This window comes from Aethalodelphis obliquidens, unplaced genomic scaffold, assembly GCF_003676395.1.
Source record: "Aethalodelphis obliquidens isolate GAN/ISIS:26980383/991018 unplaced genomic scaffold, ASM367639v1 scaffold34, whole genome shotgun sequence".
Taxonomy (NCBI): Eukaryota; Metazoa; Chordata; class Mammalia; order Artiodactyla; family Delphinidae; genus Aethalodelphis; species Aethalodelphis obliquidens.
In genome coordinates this window covers 20,152,979-20,169,451 of record NW_020837978.1, presented here as the reverse complement: position 1 = coordinate 20,169,451, position 16,473 = coordinate 20,152,979, and the positions used below count along the sequence as shown (strand labels likewise).

At 44.3% G+C, this 16,473-nt stretch overlaps 2 protein-coding genes across 8 annotated transcripts in view; one reads left to right on the top strand and one right to left on the bottom strand.

Moving 5' to 3' along the window:
- Positions 1–1,097, bottom strand: part of CARMIL1 (capping protein regulator and myosin 1 linker 1) — a 315,566-nt gene extending 314,469 nt beyond the window's left edge. For 3 of the 7 annotated variants that reach the window (XR_003437580.1, XR_003437579.1, XM_027128536.1), the window contains exon 1: positions 576–1,096. Coding sequence is in view for 5 of the 7 variants with exons in the window: in XM_027128536.1 (XP_026984337.1) it covers positions 576–615 (40 nt within the window). In the remaining 2 variants the exon portion in view is untranslated. Of the gene's footprint in view, positions 1–575 lie in introns of all 7 variants that reach the window. The other 4 variants (XM_027128533.1, XM_027128534.1, XM_027128538.1 and 1 more) reach the window with 3 other exon arrangements.
- Positions 1–16,473, top strand: part of LOC113631816 (cytidine monophosphate-N-acetylneuraminic acid hydroxylase-like) — a 263,669-nt gene that overhangs the window by 104,687 nt on the left and 142,509 nt on the right. The window lies entirely within an intron of this gene.

The following is a 16,473-nucleotide window of genomic DNA, read 5'->3' as shown; positions in this document are numbered from 1 at the left end:
GCGCCCCCCTCCCCCAAGTCTGTACGTCACAGGGGCACCTCCCGCCCGTTATTTCCTGGGGTCAGGGTGGTCCTGGCACGTGCCAGAGGCGACCCACTGTGCGCTCGCCAGCCGTCCCGGTGCTGGGCTTTCCCGGACTTCCCGAGTTGAGGACACTGGGCTGGGCGCTGTAAAGGATTCTCCTCGCTTCCAGAACTCCCCAGACCCTGGCAGACCGCCCCCTTCCTCCGCCAACCTGGACCACTGGTCGCGGCGGAAGGAGGCGCCTGGGGGGTGTCCCAGCGGCGCAGCAGAGTGCGCTCCCGGGTCTCCCGATTCCTCCCCGCGCCGGCCCTCTCGGGACTCGGCTTTGCAAGCGGTCAGATGGGAACAAACTTCCCGGCGCCCCCCAGCGACCCTGCCCGACACCACTCCGACCCCAGGGGCGCCGGGACTTCGCGGGACGCACGGGAGGGCAGAGGTGGGAAGGGCGGGGGAGGTGAGGGGGACGCAGAGGGGGAGGTGAAGGGGACGCAGAGGGGGAGGTGAAGGGGACGCAGAGGCAGAAGGAAAATCAACCACCGCGCGACTCTTACCTATCAATTCCCTGGGCACCTCAGAGCTCTCCTCGGTCATGGTGGCCTTCTAGGTGCGGGGGTGCTGCAGGTCCAACTCTGATTTACAGCTCCCCACCCTACCCTGAACCCCTCAATTTCTTAGAGGCAGATGCAGCTTGCAAATGGGAATAGGCAAGAAAGCGGGGGCGGAGATAGAATTTTGCCGCGCCCCCCGCCCCACCAAAAAAAAAAAAAAAAAAAAAAAAGAGTTGCAAATCCGAGGTGGGTTTGCGGCTGCTGCTACATGACGCCTCCTTGCAGTTCCTGGCGGCGGAACGGAGACCCGGCAAGATTGGGAGCGGGCGCGAGGCGGCTGCGGCTCGCGGCTCCCGGCGGCGCTGCTCCGGCTGCTGGCAGCTCCCGCCCGGTTCCGGCGTCGCACCTACGGCCCTAGGTGAAGGCGGAAGGCGTGGGGAGAGGCGGGGAGAGCGGCACGGGGCGGGGGACTAGGGTTTCCTCGCGCTCCTGCCGGGCTTCATCGGGGCGGGGGCAGCTTCGGCGCTCCTCCTCCTGCTTTTCCTCCTCCTCCTCCTCCTGCTCTCCTCCTCCAGCGTTTCCTCCTCACCTCGCGAGACCCGGCCTCCCGCGCCCAGGCTCACGTTCCCCGGCGTGGGGCGCCCAGCCCGCAGGCACGCGGCGCGGCGGCGGGCACGGTGCCCCTCCTGGCAGCCTCCCTCCCGAACCGCCGAAGCCCTGCGTCTGGAGAGGGGGCGAGAGAGCCCGGGAGCCATCTGCTGGCTGCTGGGGAGGACAGCCGGGTGGGCCTCGGCTGCCCGATTCCCCGTCCCCACCTCCCGGCGGGCCGAGGGCGCCAGGGGATGGGAGGCTGCAGGCTCGCGCAGATTCCGCAGACCAGTCTGCACGGAAACCGGGTCTTTCTGGGAGACCTTCTGCATTCTTTCCTTTTTCATCCCTCCCTGTGACTGCTGACGTTTCCTCAACGTTATTAATTTTCCATTTCTGGGGAGCAGGAGCTAGACGAAACCTGTAAACACTAACCATATGGTAAAAAAAACACTTTTTCGTATGCTCAGCGGGCGCGCCGCCGCCGCCGTTTCCCATCTCAGACACTCGAAGTGGGAGAGCGCCCGGAAAATGCCTTTCACCCGCTGCGGAACCTCCTTTAACCCCAGCGCATATTCGGGCAGCTGAGCGTAATTCACAAAGGCCAGAATACGCCTGCTGATAGGTCTGACTGACCTGGCCCAACTCCCTCCGACTTTCCCTGGGCTCCACCCCCAGAGAGACAACTTCTGGGCAACTTCTCGCCTCAACTGCTGCATCAGTGCCTGGCGGCTGGGAATGCCTGTCGAATCAGGTTCTGTTTCTAAAGGACGGAAGGAGGGGAGGGAGATAAAGGAAAGGGAATCCTACGCGTTGATAGTCTAGTTTTAAACACTGCCGTCGACCTTGGATCCCCAAGAATCATCTTCAGTCTCTCCGCCAGGCGTTACCGTTAAGGCATTTACCAATCTGGCCCCTTCTCACTCTTACAACCTGACTCTCCAAAACTATTTGCTATTTGCTTTTCCCTTCCTTTTAAGGGTATCTGATTCTTACCTATGCTTTCAATTCCAGCCCAATGTGTACCTTCTTTGTGAAGATTTTCCAGGGTTTTTCAGATCACTGTGATCCCTCTATGCAAAACCGCTACAATATATTGCCTGAAACACTATTTTCCAAGCCCAACCACACAGTGCCTTGTTTCATTACTTGTGTATTTGTATAGTTTTACTACTTAACTCTTGCTTTGTTCCCTGAGTTTGTGTCTGCCCAACTAGACTGTGGGCGATTTAAGGGCGAGAGTTTATCTCAGACTTTTGAACCTCTTCAGCAGATTTGTGCAAAATAGGTGTTCCGTAAACATTTGTTAATTTATTGGTTTTAGAGCTTTGGACCTCAGACTCCCTACTGTTTCTCAAATGTTGGCGATTTATTGAAGATAGACCTGTCCTTTATGCATTAAATATCTTTTTATGCAATAAATGGAAATTAACATCTCAAAACCATCTTCCATTCAACTGTGTGTGTTAAGAGGATTTTTCTGGCACTTACCAATGAAGTTTCAGAAATTGCCCTGAAGGTTCCACACCATGTGGTAACTCGTGAAAGTAAAGACAAAACTTTTTTTCCCCCTTGGCCTGGGGTGGTCAGAAGAATAAAGAACAGGCTGTATGGCATTCCTGTAATTCAGTGCTCCCTGGTGCCTTTTAAAGGAAGCTGGGGTTTCAATGAAGAATCAAGTTTTTTCACTGGAGCAGGATCCTGATTGACTCCTACACCTCTGAAGGCATGGATTCAAAGGAATCTCCTATATTAATGCTCAAAAATGACTGATTTTGGAAATGAAAATCATTTCCTTCTTGGGAGCAAAACTCAAGTATGTTTCAGAATAGCAAGCAGAGAACTCAAAGGAGCACTGTTTATAACACTGTAAAACCCAACAAGTGGTAAATGTCCCCAGCACAGGACAACCGAGGAGTCAGCTTAGAGAATGCATTTTGAATTCTGAAATGTGCACTTGTTGACTGGAATCTGCCCACCCGCTCCAATGCTGCAGTCTTTCCTCAGCATCTCTGCCCTCCAACTTCCATGCTTTTAAGTTTACCCCTGCCATTGTGCTCTTGATTAAGAGAGTGATTAAACCACTACCTGAAACTAATTGCCACTACAAATGTGATTACCTACAGCTTTATCTAACATGTATATATGTGGCTTTAAGTCTTATAACTAGCTCTGATGAACTGAAACCTATTAGTCAGAAAGGAAGAGAAAACCGGCTTTTCAGGGAATATCTACTGCACCTGAACTTTTAAAATGTTAAACACAATCGCAACAAATTTAACACATACCCAGAAACAAAATTATTTTGGAAAACTATACATGGACTTTTATTTTTAGTTCCAAGGTATACATTCATATCTCTATTGTATATTTTGTAGTGCATTATGGTGAGAAAATGTGCTCTGAATTTAAAAATCTGCTGAAAATACTTAATGTCTATAATGGTCTAACATACTCTCATTAGAACCGTATCATATAGGGACTTCCCTGGTGGTGCAGTGGATAGGAGTCTGCACTCCCAATGCAGGGGGCCTGGGTTCGATCTCTGGTCAGGGAACTAGATCCCACATGCATGCTGCAACTAAGACCCAGTGCAAACAAATAAAAGTTATTTTAAAAAAGAACCATATCATATAATGATTAAACCCATGGAGACAAAATAAAAATTAAGAAATCAGCAAGCTAACAACAGTAAAAAAAAAAAATTCCACTGTTTACCCAAATCCATTTCTGATCTTGCCTACTGCCTTAAGAACTGGTTTTAAAACTGGAAGATATTCAGTTATGTGGGAACCAATGACATTTCCACTCCCCAAGTAGTGACTTGCAGACTAACTTCCCACCCTTAGCAACTACTGTCAGTCTGGGGTCTGCTTAATGAGGTGTGTGTTTCTCAGCTGGGTTAATTAGACCTTTCAGGGAAAGTACACAATGAAATACTAAGCTTATAAACACCTCTAGGAAAAAATTAGTTTATCTCTGATTAGAAGACAGTGAGAGGTAAATGTCTATTGGACAATATGCCTTTAAAGTATTTACAAGTGATATGATATTAGATTTGCTTGAAAAATAATCCATGGGAGAGGAGGGTGTTTGTGGAGTGGGGTGAGGGACTGAGTAGGGATACACATGAAACAAGAGGGGCCCTGTACTGATTTTTGTTGTAGCTGGATAATGGGGTACATGGGAATTCATTGCTCTCACGTTTAAGTGTGTTTGAAATTTTCAGTCATCATCATAATCAGAGCAAATCCTCAACAGATATGACCAAGAGACGAGGAAAGTCAACTCAGTCATTAATGCAGAAAGTATCTATTTGAGTGTGCCGTTATCAGAGCTCATAGTACAATTGTTTTCCATATTCAGAACACTTGAACAGAGCACTTCAACAGATGCGATAGTGCTGTGATTCAAAGAAGCAATTGTGGGCTTCCCTGGTGGCGCAGTGGTTGAGAGTCCGCCTGCCGATACAGGGGACACGGGTTCGTGCCCCGGTCCGGGAGGATCCCACATGCCGCGGAGCGGCTGGGCCCGTGAGCCATGGCCGCTGAGCCTGCGTGTTTGGAGCCTGTGCTCCGCAGTGGGAGAGACCACAATAGTGAGAGGCCTGAGAGGCCTGTGTACCCGCAGAAAAAAAAAAAAAAAGAAGTAATTGTTTTCATTTTAATGATAATGAAATCAGAATGCATTTCATAATTGTTGTAGACAATTAACATCATGCTTCTCATACCCCACCCCCAACACAAATACAAAATCTGCTCTCAGATCACTGGTGCATCTAACAACTGATGACCTCTGACAAATAAGGAGATAAGGATTTAGCATATTTGAGTTACCCAGTGACCCCTTAGGTTAAAAGGTGTACTTACTATAACTTTATCACAACTGGGCATAAGTTCAGATTTGTGGGGTAACTTGCTCAAAGTTGCAAGGGTTGAACCTAGATTTGAGCTCTCCAGGCCAAAGTTCATTTTACTACGCCACTTCACCAGCCCCTTGGTCCGTGTTCCATGGAAAGTGTAAAGGTGGCCAAGGTTGGGCTCCACCCAGTCACAAGCAGCTCCACCTCTAGAAGGAAAATTAAGGTGACCTTCGATTGCCCTGCAACTAGTCCAGTGCTGACCCCGCAGTAGGTGGCGAGCTAGTTAAATCTAACTGAGCAATTTTAGAAAACAATCAGATAAATGAAAAATGTGCAGGGCTTCCCTGGTGGCGCAGTGGTTAAGAATCCGCCTGCCAATGTGGAGGACATGGGTTCGATACCTGGTCAGGGAAGATGCCACATGCTGGGGGGCAACTAAGCCCGTGAGCTTCAACTACTGAAGCCCGCACACTCTAGGGCCTGCATGCAACAAGTGGAGCCACTGTGAGTAATGAGAAGCCTGCCCCCGCTCTCTGCAACTAGAGAAAGCCCACACGCAGCAACGAAGACCCAATGCAGCCAAAAAAGAAAAAGAAAAATGTGCTAGTTAGGTGCAAGATGATGTGTTCAGTATATGCTGTAGAAATTCATGGAGGTGGTGGGGAGAGAGCACTAAAAGGAGGAGAGGTGTTTTATAATGTCACTCAACAAATGTGAGGGCAGCACTGACTATTCGCCAGAGGATACAGTGGTGAATTACACAGACGCTTCATGTGTTAGACCTTCGCGGTCTCCTAGGAGTTTCGACTCGCCCAGGAAACAAGAGTCGGAAGCCGATGCAAAACGCAAGAGGTTTATTGAAGGCCGGTGCACCGGGGTTCCTTGGTCCTCACGCAGGAGGTCGAAGAAGGAACCCTTTTGGGCGCGAATATGTCAGTTTTATAGGTTCCCACTTCCCCGTATGTAAATTATAGATTTGGTTGTGTTCTCCTGCTGATTGGTCCCGGCTTAGGCTCGGACCAGAGAGGGAACTTGTCCCCAGCTTCCTGATTGGTCTTTGACAGACACCTTTTTTACATTTTGTTATCTCCCTCCTTCTCGGAAGGGGGCCGGACATCCTGGAAATTTACCCGTTGTCTAAGAAGCCCCTACTGTCTGGAGAGTTCTTAATCATTAGCTGGAACAATGTCCCTCGAGTCCCACACATGGAACCCCAAGAAACAGTCTGGGGGGCGGCGGCGGGGAGAGAGAGAGAGAGAGGCAATTACTATAAGTGGGGATGTGGAAAAAAACAGAATTAGGGAAGGGGGGGGGGGGGGGGGGGGGGGGGAGAAAGGGAGTGAAAATGTTCCTGGTAGCAGGAACAGCATGTGTACAGGCCAGAAGACAAGATAAAAATGTTGAGAAACTGAAATAAATTCAGTGGTTTTTTTGGCTGCGTGGGGTCTTACTTGCGGCAAGTGGGCTCTTCGTTGCGGCGCGTGGGCTTCTCTCTAGTTTTGGTGCACAGGCTCCAGAGCACAGGGGCTCTGTATTTGGCGGCACGCAGGCTCTCTAGTTGAGGTGCGCAGGCTTAGTTGCCCCGGGGCATGTGGAATCTTAGTTCCCGGACCAGGGATGTGAACCCTCGTCCCCTGCATTGTAAGGCAGATTCAGTTACCACTGGGCCTCCAGGGAAGTCCCAATTCAGTGGGTTTTAATCAATAAAGATGGAGTAGGAACAGAAGCTTAAAAAAAAAAAAAAAAAGGACTGTACCATGCAGGACTTCATGAACCACTAAATGAGCTTGAATTTCCCAAAGAGCAAAGGGTAATTCTTGAGAGATTTTGAGTAAGGCAGTATCACACCAGATTTTCTTGTTTAGAAAGATTACCTAGTTGGAATAATTAAAAAGACTGGAAGGGAGGCCAGAGTATTCGAAGTAGAGAAGTTAGGAGGCTGTTGCAATGGTGAAGCAAAACAAAACCACCATAGTAATCTGAGCCAGGGTGGTGACAGCGGATGGACGAATCTGAGAGCTGCAGGTGCGGGAGGGGAGGAGGAGACAGGGAGGCCCAGGGTCTCCCCGTCAGGAGGCAGTGGTTGCTAACCGGAAAAGGGAGCCTGGAGAAGAGCATATGTGGTGAATCAAGATGAGGGCTTCGGGTTTGGGTTTGGTCTGAAGGGGTGGAGGTACTGCGGGACATCCAAGGGAGATGTCCGTTAGGTGAATGGATATGGAAGTCTGAAGTTCAGGAGACATTCTGGTATGTAGACTCAAGATTCATCAACATACGGCATATGAAATGATAGGATTTAGTAGGAAAATCTAGCTTATCTGATGAGATGACAGTGGGGGGGGTGGGTACATTGTTACTAAAGGCAACGTAACAAGGCAAGTATGCAGTATGAGGAGGAAGGGAACTCTGAAGAATTACAGGCATCTGGACAAAGAAGAGCTGCAAAGGAGACTATAGCAGTTATCTCTTGCAGTGTAACAAATCACCCCCAAACTTGGCAGCCTAAATCAACATTTAATATGTCAAAGATTCTGTGGGTCAGGAACCTGGGAGCAGCTTAGGTGGGTGGTTCTAGCTCAGAGTCTCTCATGAGTTGGGATCAGGCTGTCAGGTGGGTCTGTGGTCAATTGAAGGCTCAACTGGGGCTTCCTCTTGTGTGGGCAGGTGTCAGTTCCTTACTGGTTGTTGGCTGGAGCATCAGTTCCTCAGGACACACAGGGCTGCTTGAGTGTCTTCATGAAGAACAGCTGGTTCCCAGAGTGAGTGATGGGGGGCGGGGATAGAAAATACAGTGCCTTTTATAACTTTATCTTGGAAATTACATACCATCATTTCTGCTGTATTCTACTGTCACATAGATCAAGGAATCACCCCAGGACAATGAGAGAGATGACACGAGAATGTGAATACCAAGAGGCAGGGAGGGGAGGGATCATCGGAGGCATCTTGGAAAATGGCTACTATAGAGTCAGTGAAGGACCAACCAGCAGAGAAGTAGTAGGAAACCGGGAGGATAAGATGTTAAGTTGGGAAGATGCGAAAAAATAATATTTCAAGAAAGGTTTAACAGTGTCATGTTTTGCTAAAAAGTCAAATGTGATAAGGTAACATGTATCTGAATTTAGCAATAAGGGAAGCATTAATTTGTTTTTGTTTTGGGGAGAGATCGATTTTAGTAGAATAATGGGGGAAGAAGTTAAATTGCAATGGGTTGAAGAGTGATTAGGAGATGGAAAAGGAGAGGAAAACAGAATGCAGATAACTCCGGAACTGGCGATATGAAGGAGAATAAAGGCAGAGGAGTAACCAAAAGGCTGTATAGGGGACCTTCTATTAAGCAATGAGGATTTAACACTTGCATTTATATAACTTGCTTCTTCCCAATGAGAGTAGAAGAAAAAAAACCACATAGAATCCCTAATGTAAACAGTGGACTTTAGTTAATAATATTGTATCAATATTGGCAATTGTAGCAAATATACCAAACTAAAGTAAGATGTTACAATAGGGGAAACTGTAGAGAGTGAGGGGGTATATGGAAATTCTCTGTACTTTCTATTCAATTTTTTTGTAAATCCAGAACTGCTCTAAAAATAGTTTATTCACTTATATTAAAAATGCATAAAGCCACAAGGACAAAGAAGATAGGAGACAGTAGCAAAGTAGAAAATGTAACATTTTGGAAACTGGGAAAGTCAGTGGAGGAATTGTAACTAACTTAACAGACCAGGGAAAGACAAATTCTAAGCCAGAGGGGAGAAAGCAAATAAAAAGCAAGCTAATTTCTATAGCAGAGCCCAAGAAAAATCTCAGGAACTAGAGACACAAATGATCTCTGAATGCAGAAGTGCAGAATGAGAGAACAACAAAAAACAGGAGGATTGGTAGAGTTTAAAACGAAGAGTTAGACACTCCATAAATTCCCCCCTCTATCTCACGTAGCCAGTCAGCTCTGCACTGCCTTAGACTGGAGGCTTACTCTTAGAAGAGATTGAAACCAAAAGGACCTAGTCTTAGAACAGCAGAAGGTAACAGTGAGACATCATATCATTCAGAAGAGGGAAATTTAGAGAAAAATCTACCTCCTAAATATAAAGCCACCACAAATTGTTTCTCTGCTTGATTCTTAGAAATCTTAACAGCAGGGTTTATAATCCTGGCATCAGATTCCTCTCCTAGATTACTGACTATCCTTAAAAGAAAAACCTGTTGGATACTGATACGTGTTGATTTGCCAGTGAAAAGACCAGGTCCCCACCTATCACCCTAAACTGAGCCCCGCCAGCTGAGAAGCCCCATCCACTCATGTAGAGCTTTAGATCAGCTTTATTAAGCCTCACTGTTAATATAGACATCCAAGGAGCACTGACATTTGAGGAAAGCCTCTATCATGAGAGCCAGAGACCAAAACAAGCAAGCCTTAACAAGGATCATAGAAGAGCCTGGGAGCAAAAGAAAACTTAAGAATTCAGAGTAAGGGAACTTTTGCTTGAGGTCATGATGGAATAATAAGGATTGGACATTTCCTTCCTTCAAAAACTAGAAAATAGTACAAAATATAAGGAACTACTGTTTTTCAGACATTGAACATTAGATAGGACAGGACTGTGATCCTTGAAAGAAGGGAAGCAAACGAAGTGAGCGCTGCAATTGCCCCAGATTTCTACCTGGAAATAACTGGATGATGGGTGCAAAGAGGGGCACCCTCAACAGAGTCCACTGGGTCAAGGAGATGTAAAGTTTGTAGAGAGAGAGGTGGCTGTATCTTGTGAGGTAGAGTTCCAAGGAGGAGGGAGCTGTACTGAAAATCAAATCAATAAATTTGATACAATTCTAGGTGACTGATCAAGACAAAAAGATACAAGATACAAATTAGCAATATGAGAAATTAAAGAGGAGGCCTCACTACAAACACTAAAAAGATATTAAGAGGATACTAAGAACAACTTAATGCCAATAAATTTGATAATTTAGTTGAAACATACAAAAGACAGAAATTCCCAAAATTGACTCAAGAACAAACAGAAAAATCTGAAGAGCCCCATATCGATTAAAGAAATTTATGTATATATTTTGGCCATGCTGCATAGCTTGTGGGATCTTATTTCCCCAACCAGAGATTGAACCCAGGCCATGGCAGTGAGAGCACCGAGTCCTAACCACTGGACCACCGGGGAATTCCCTCAAGTAAAGAAATTTGAATTTGAAATTAAAACCTTCCATAAATAAAAGGAGATAATCACAAAACAGCTCAACAGATGTGCACACACTCTCTCTCACACACGCACACAAAGACAAAATTCAATACCCATTTATAATAAAAACTCCAAGTAAACTAGAAGAAAAGACAACTTCCTCAACTTGACAACAGGCATCTATAAAAAAAACAAAAACAAAAACAAAAACCTATACCTAATTATATAGACTAAATGCTTTCCCCCTAAAATCAGGAACAAGAGAAGGATGTCTACTCTTCTTACTTGTATTTAATATTAGGCTAGAAGTCTTAGCTATTCCAATAGGGCAAGCAAAATAAATGAAAGTCATAGTGATCAGAAAGAAATAAAAAGCTTTGTAGACAACATGATTGTGTTCATAGAAAATCTTAAGCAAATTACAAAAAAAAAGCTATGAGAGGGCTTCCCTGGTGGTGCAGTGGTTGAGAGTCCGCCTGCCGACGCAGGGGACATGGGTTCGTGCCCCGGTCCGGGAAGATCCCACATGCCGAGGAGCGGCTGGGCCCGTGAGCCATGGCCGCTGAGCCTGCGCGTCAGGAGCCTGTGCTCCGCAACGGGAGAGGCCACAGCAGTGAGAGGCCCGCGTACCGCCAAAAAAAAAAAAAAAAAAAGCTATGAGAAATAATAAGTGAGTTTAGCAAGATTGCAAGACACAATGTCAATATATAATCAATTGTATTTCTGTATGCCAGAAATGAAAAATTAGAAATTGAAATTTTAAAATTATCGTTTATGACGGCATAAAAAACATGAGATGTGTAAAGATAAATTTAAGAAAATGTGTGCAAGACATGTACAATGAAAACTACAAAACATAGCTGAGAGACAGTAAAGAAGACCTAAATAATTGGAGAATACAGCAATAACAATAGATTGGAAGACTCAATATGATTAAGGTGTTACTTCTCCTGAAATTGAACTAGAGATGGTAATGCAACCTCAACAATAATCATAACAGTATTTCCTGTAGAAATTAACAAGATGATTCTAAAATTCATATGGAAATTCAAAGAAACTAAGATGACCAAAAAATTTTGAAGAACAAAGTTGTAGAACTTATACTACCTAAATTCAAGACTTAAAGCTATTATAATTAAGATGTGTGATATGGGCATAAAAATAGACATAGATCAGTGGAACAGAGTAGAAGGTACAGAGGTAAGCCCACACGTATTTGATCTATTGGTTTTTTTGTTTGTTTGTTTGTTTTTTAACAAATTGCCAAGGTAATTCAATGGGCAAGAGCAGTTTCTTTGATGAATGATTCTGGAATAACTGGCTATCCCCATGGAAAACAATGATCAGTGACCTTTATTTTATGCCATAAAAGATAAATTTCTAAATGGATCAAAAATTAAATGTAAAAGTTAAAGCTCTACGAACTCCTGGAGGACAACACAGGAGAAAATCTTCACGGCTTTGAAGTAGGCAAAAAATTCTTGTATGCTATACATAAAGCACAAGCATAAAAGAAAATTGATAAATTGGACTTTATCAAAATTAAAAACTATCGCCCTTTGAATGACACTGTTAAAAAAGTGAGAAGGGAGAACATTTTCTTCCTTTTTTTTTTTTTTTTGCCCATGCCTCGTGGCTGGCGGGATCTTAGCTCCCCAACCAGGGATCCAACCCAGGGCCCCAGCAGTGAAGGCACTGAGTCCTAACCACTGGACCGCCAGGGAATTCCCAGGAGAACATTTTCTCAATACATATATATGGCAAAGGATGATATATGGAATATACAACCATTGCTTACAACTCAATAAAAATGGGCAAAACATTTGAACAGCCATTTGCCCAAAGACATACGAAATGAGCATATGAAAAGGATCTGAATCCATTATCATAGAAATGCTAATTAAAACCACCTTGAGATACCGCCACTCCCACTAGAATGGCTAAAGTAAAAAAGGTTGACAGTGTTGGTGAAGATACAGAGTAACTAAACTCTCATACATTGTTAGTAGGAATGTAAAATGATACAATTACTTTGGAAAGTATTTTGTCAGTTTCTTACAAAATTTACCAAATACTTAATATACAATCCTGCAATTCACTCCTATATATTTACCTAAGGCAAATAAAAAGGTATGTCCACACAAAGACTCATACATGAATATTTATAGCAGCTTTATTCACCATAGCCAAAAAACTGGAATCAAACGAAACATACACAACAGATGAATAGATAGACAAATGTAGCACATTCATACAATGGAATATGACTCTACAGTACAAAGGACTGAACTAATGTTAATTGCAACATCATGCATGGATCTCAAAAACATGCTGGGCAACATATTCCAGACACAAAAGAGTACATGCTGAATGATACCATTTATGTAAAACTCTACAAAAAGGACTTCCGTGGTGGTCCAGTGGTTAAGAATCCCCCTTCCAAGGCAGGGGACGCAGGTTTGATCCCTGGTCAGGGAGCTAAGATCCCACATGCCGCGGGGCAACTAAGCCTGAGTACCGCAACTACTGAGCCCACACGCTCTGGAGCCTGTGCGCCACAACTAGAGAGAAGCCTGTGCACTGCAAGGAGAGATCCAACATGCCACAACTAAGACCCGAGGCAGTCAAAAAAAAACAAAACCAAAACCAAAGAAACTCTACAAAAGACAAACCTTATCCATAGTGACAAAATGCAGACCAGTTGTTACCTGGGGCCTGGGGCTCAGAGGTATTTGGGAAGGGGCCCAGGAAACAATCTGTAGTGATCAAAATAGTTCATAACCTGATTGTGATTGTGGGAAGAGAGTGCATACATTTGTCAAAACTCATTGAATCGTACACCTAAAATGGGTGCATATTATTGTCTTATTATGCCACAATAAGGTTGTTAAAAATATCTATTGTTATATCATCAGAGATTTAAAAAAATCATTGCATCCATGAACACTAAAGAATCCATGGGGATTCTATTTTAGAAATCAGAGAAGATAAAAGAGCTCTCAGAATGTTAAAATATACTACCAGGAATTTTCATTTCTGGAGGCCCTTGGGAAGAATCTGTTTTCAAGCACATTCAGGATGTTGGCAGAATTTAGTTTCTGGCAGTTGTAGGACCCAGGGCTCCATTTCTAGAGAAGCTGCTGTCAGCCAGGGCCCATTCTCAGCTCCTAGAGGCTATTCACATTCCTTCGCATGTGCCTCCTCCCCATTTCAATGCTGGCCAAGATAAAATCCCTTGCATCAAATCCCTCCCCTATCATGTTGCAAATCTCCTTTGCCCCTGAAACACCTATGCCTTTTAAGAGCTCACCTGATTAGATCAGGCCCACCAAATGCAGTCTCCTTTTTGTCAATCACTTGTGCTGTATTAACATACCCTAATCATTGGCAGTGATGTCCCATCATATCTCAGGTCCCTTCCACACTCCGGGAGAGGGAATGTACAAGGGGAGGGGTCTTTGGGGGTGATTCTGGAATTCTGCTACCACAATAAGGCTGGCCTAAAATTTAGAGAAAAATAATTAGGGGGAAGTTTCAACAAATTATTATGTATGGATGCAGACTGATGAGCTACACTTGTTTTTGCTCTGTTTTGCTTTGCTTTGCTTTGCTTTGCTTTGCTTTGCTGAACTTACGGATGTGTGTGTGCTTGTGCTGTATTTTTAGCATATTGGTCCATTACAAAGTCCAGCAAGGATATCAAACTGTTTTTATTAGTGAATTTAAGTATTTTCCATACTCCTCTTTTCAATTGATTCCTATGTACTCAGGATTAGGCTTTATTTCGCTTATCTCTTCTGGAACTTGATATCAGGAAGCATTTCAAAAAGGGGTCTTTGAAGTGGGAGTAACAAATAAGTCAAGTTAAAAGCAAAGACAGGGACTTCCCTGGTGGCACAGTGGTTAAGAATCCACCTGCCAATGCAGGGGACACGGGTTCGAGCCCTTGTCCGGGAAGATACCACATGCTGGGGAGCAACTAAGCCCGTGCACTACAACTACTGAGCCTGTGCTCTACAGCCCGCAAGCCACAACTACTGAAGCCCACATGTCTAGAGCCCATGCTCTGCAACAAGAGAAGCCACCGCAATGAGAAGCCCACACACCACAACAAAGAGTAGCCCCCCCAGCCCTGCAACTAGAGAAAGCCCGCATGCAGCAATAAAGATCCAACACAGCCAAAAATAAATTTAAAAAAAAATGACATACACATACACACAAAATGACACACACACACACAAAAGTGAAGACAGTTCATGACATTTTTTCAAATTCTCTTAATTAAAAAATCTAGCAACCAAGATGCCCTTCAGTACATGAATGGGTAAATAAACTGTGGCACATCCAGATGATGGAATTCAACGCTAAAAAGAAATGACTTATCAAGCCATAAAAAAACGTGGAGGAATCTTAAATGCATATTACTGAACGAAAGAAGCCAATCTGAAAAGGCTACTTACTGTATTATTCCAACCATGTGAAATTCTGGAAAAGGTAACCCTGTGGAGACAGTAAAAGATCAATGGTGGCCAGGGGTTTGAGAGGAGGGAGGGATGGATAGGAGTTCAAGGAGTTTTAGGCCAGTGAAACTACCCTGTATGATACTATAACGGTAGATACATTTCATCATATATTTGTCCAAACCCTAAGAATGTACAACACCAAAAGTGAACTCTAGTATAAACCATGGACTTTGAGCGACAATGAAGTGTCCATGGAGATTCCTCAGTTGTAATAAATTACCACTCTGGTGCTGGATGTTGATAATGGGAAAGGTTGTGCATATGTGGAGGCAGGGAGTATATGGGAAATCTCTGTGCCTTCCACTCAGTTTTGCTGTGAACCTCACACTGTTCTAAAAAAAAGTAAGTCTACTTTAAAAAAAAAGTAATAATACCAACAGTAATATCTGCCGCTTATGATGCTAAGCGCTTGACATATTTCATCAGCATTGTTTATATTCTATTTTCCCTTGTTCAGTTTCATCACATGAATTTTCATACAAATGAGACTACTGCTGCTTAGTTGCTCATCAGCTCCGACTGTGGAGTTCTCCCCAAAAGAGTAACCTTCCTGTGAGACAGCACTCTTCATTAGTATTGAATAGAAAATGTGTGGGATGTTTTTGGACTGCAAGTGGAAATACAGTTTGCCTCTTTAATTGAACTCTTGAGATTGTATGGAAATCATCTCTTCCCCGTAGCACCTTAATCACTCCCATATGGATGAATTCATTCAATAAACACCTCTCTTTGCATATCTGGATTATCGCTAGAAATAGCAGTCCCTGTTTGGGGGAACCTTTGCTGTCTGAGCAGTTCTCAAAAGCGTATGAAAGGATCCCCATCTACAGACCCCTGAACTCCAACTTCATCCCCCAGTTTTCTCCCCCACATCTTTTCTAGAAGTGAAGTAAACTGACTCCGAGGCTTTTAAATTCTGAATTCTGGCTCTTTCTAACTGGATCATTCCAGCTCATTCTAACTGAGTCATTCCAGAGGTCTGGAGGTACAATGTCTCCTTTGTCCAGGCAACAATAAGCTTAAGTCAAACTGTTCACTTTCTAATAGCCCTGGGGTTCCCTTGGCTATCTAGGTAGGAACTCCATTAGCAAGCCAAATGCCCCTTGGATAAATAGGAAATCTACAAATAATTCACCACTACTTTGAGTTAGTACAACTAGGAAGTTATCGGACAACCAAGATACTCTAAAAGGGATCTGTGAGAAAAGCAGCAATTAAAAAACTCTGCCCGATTTCTGGCTTTCTTTCAAATGATTACCTTAAGTACGTATTGCACCCTTTGTTAAATTTTCAGTTATTTAGATCTCCTTTTACTCTGTTGTTAAAATTTCTCTGTTTTTAATATTATTATTGCTCTGTGAAGAAATACCCCTTTTTTAAAATTAATTTTTATTTATATTATTTATTTTTGGCTGCTTGGGTCTTCATTGCTGCGCACGGGGCTTTCTCTAGTCGCAGCGAGCTGGGGCTACTCTTCGTTGCGGTGCGCAGGCTTCTCATATCGGTGGCTTCTCTTGTTGCGGAGCACGGGTTCTAGGCATATGGGTTTCAGTAGTTGTGGCACACGGGCTCAGTAGTTGTGGCTCGCGGCTCGAGAGCGCAGGCTCAGTAGTTGTGATGCACGGGCTTAGTTACTCTGCGGCATGTGGGATCTTCCCAGACCAGGGCTCGAACCTGTGTCCTCTGCATTGGCAGGCAGATTCTTTTTTTTTTTTTTTTTTTTTTTTGCGGTA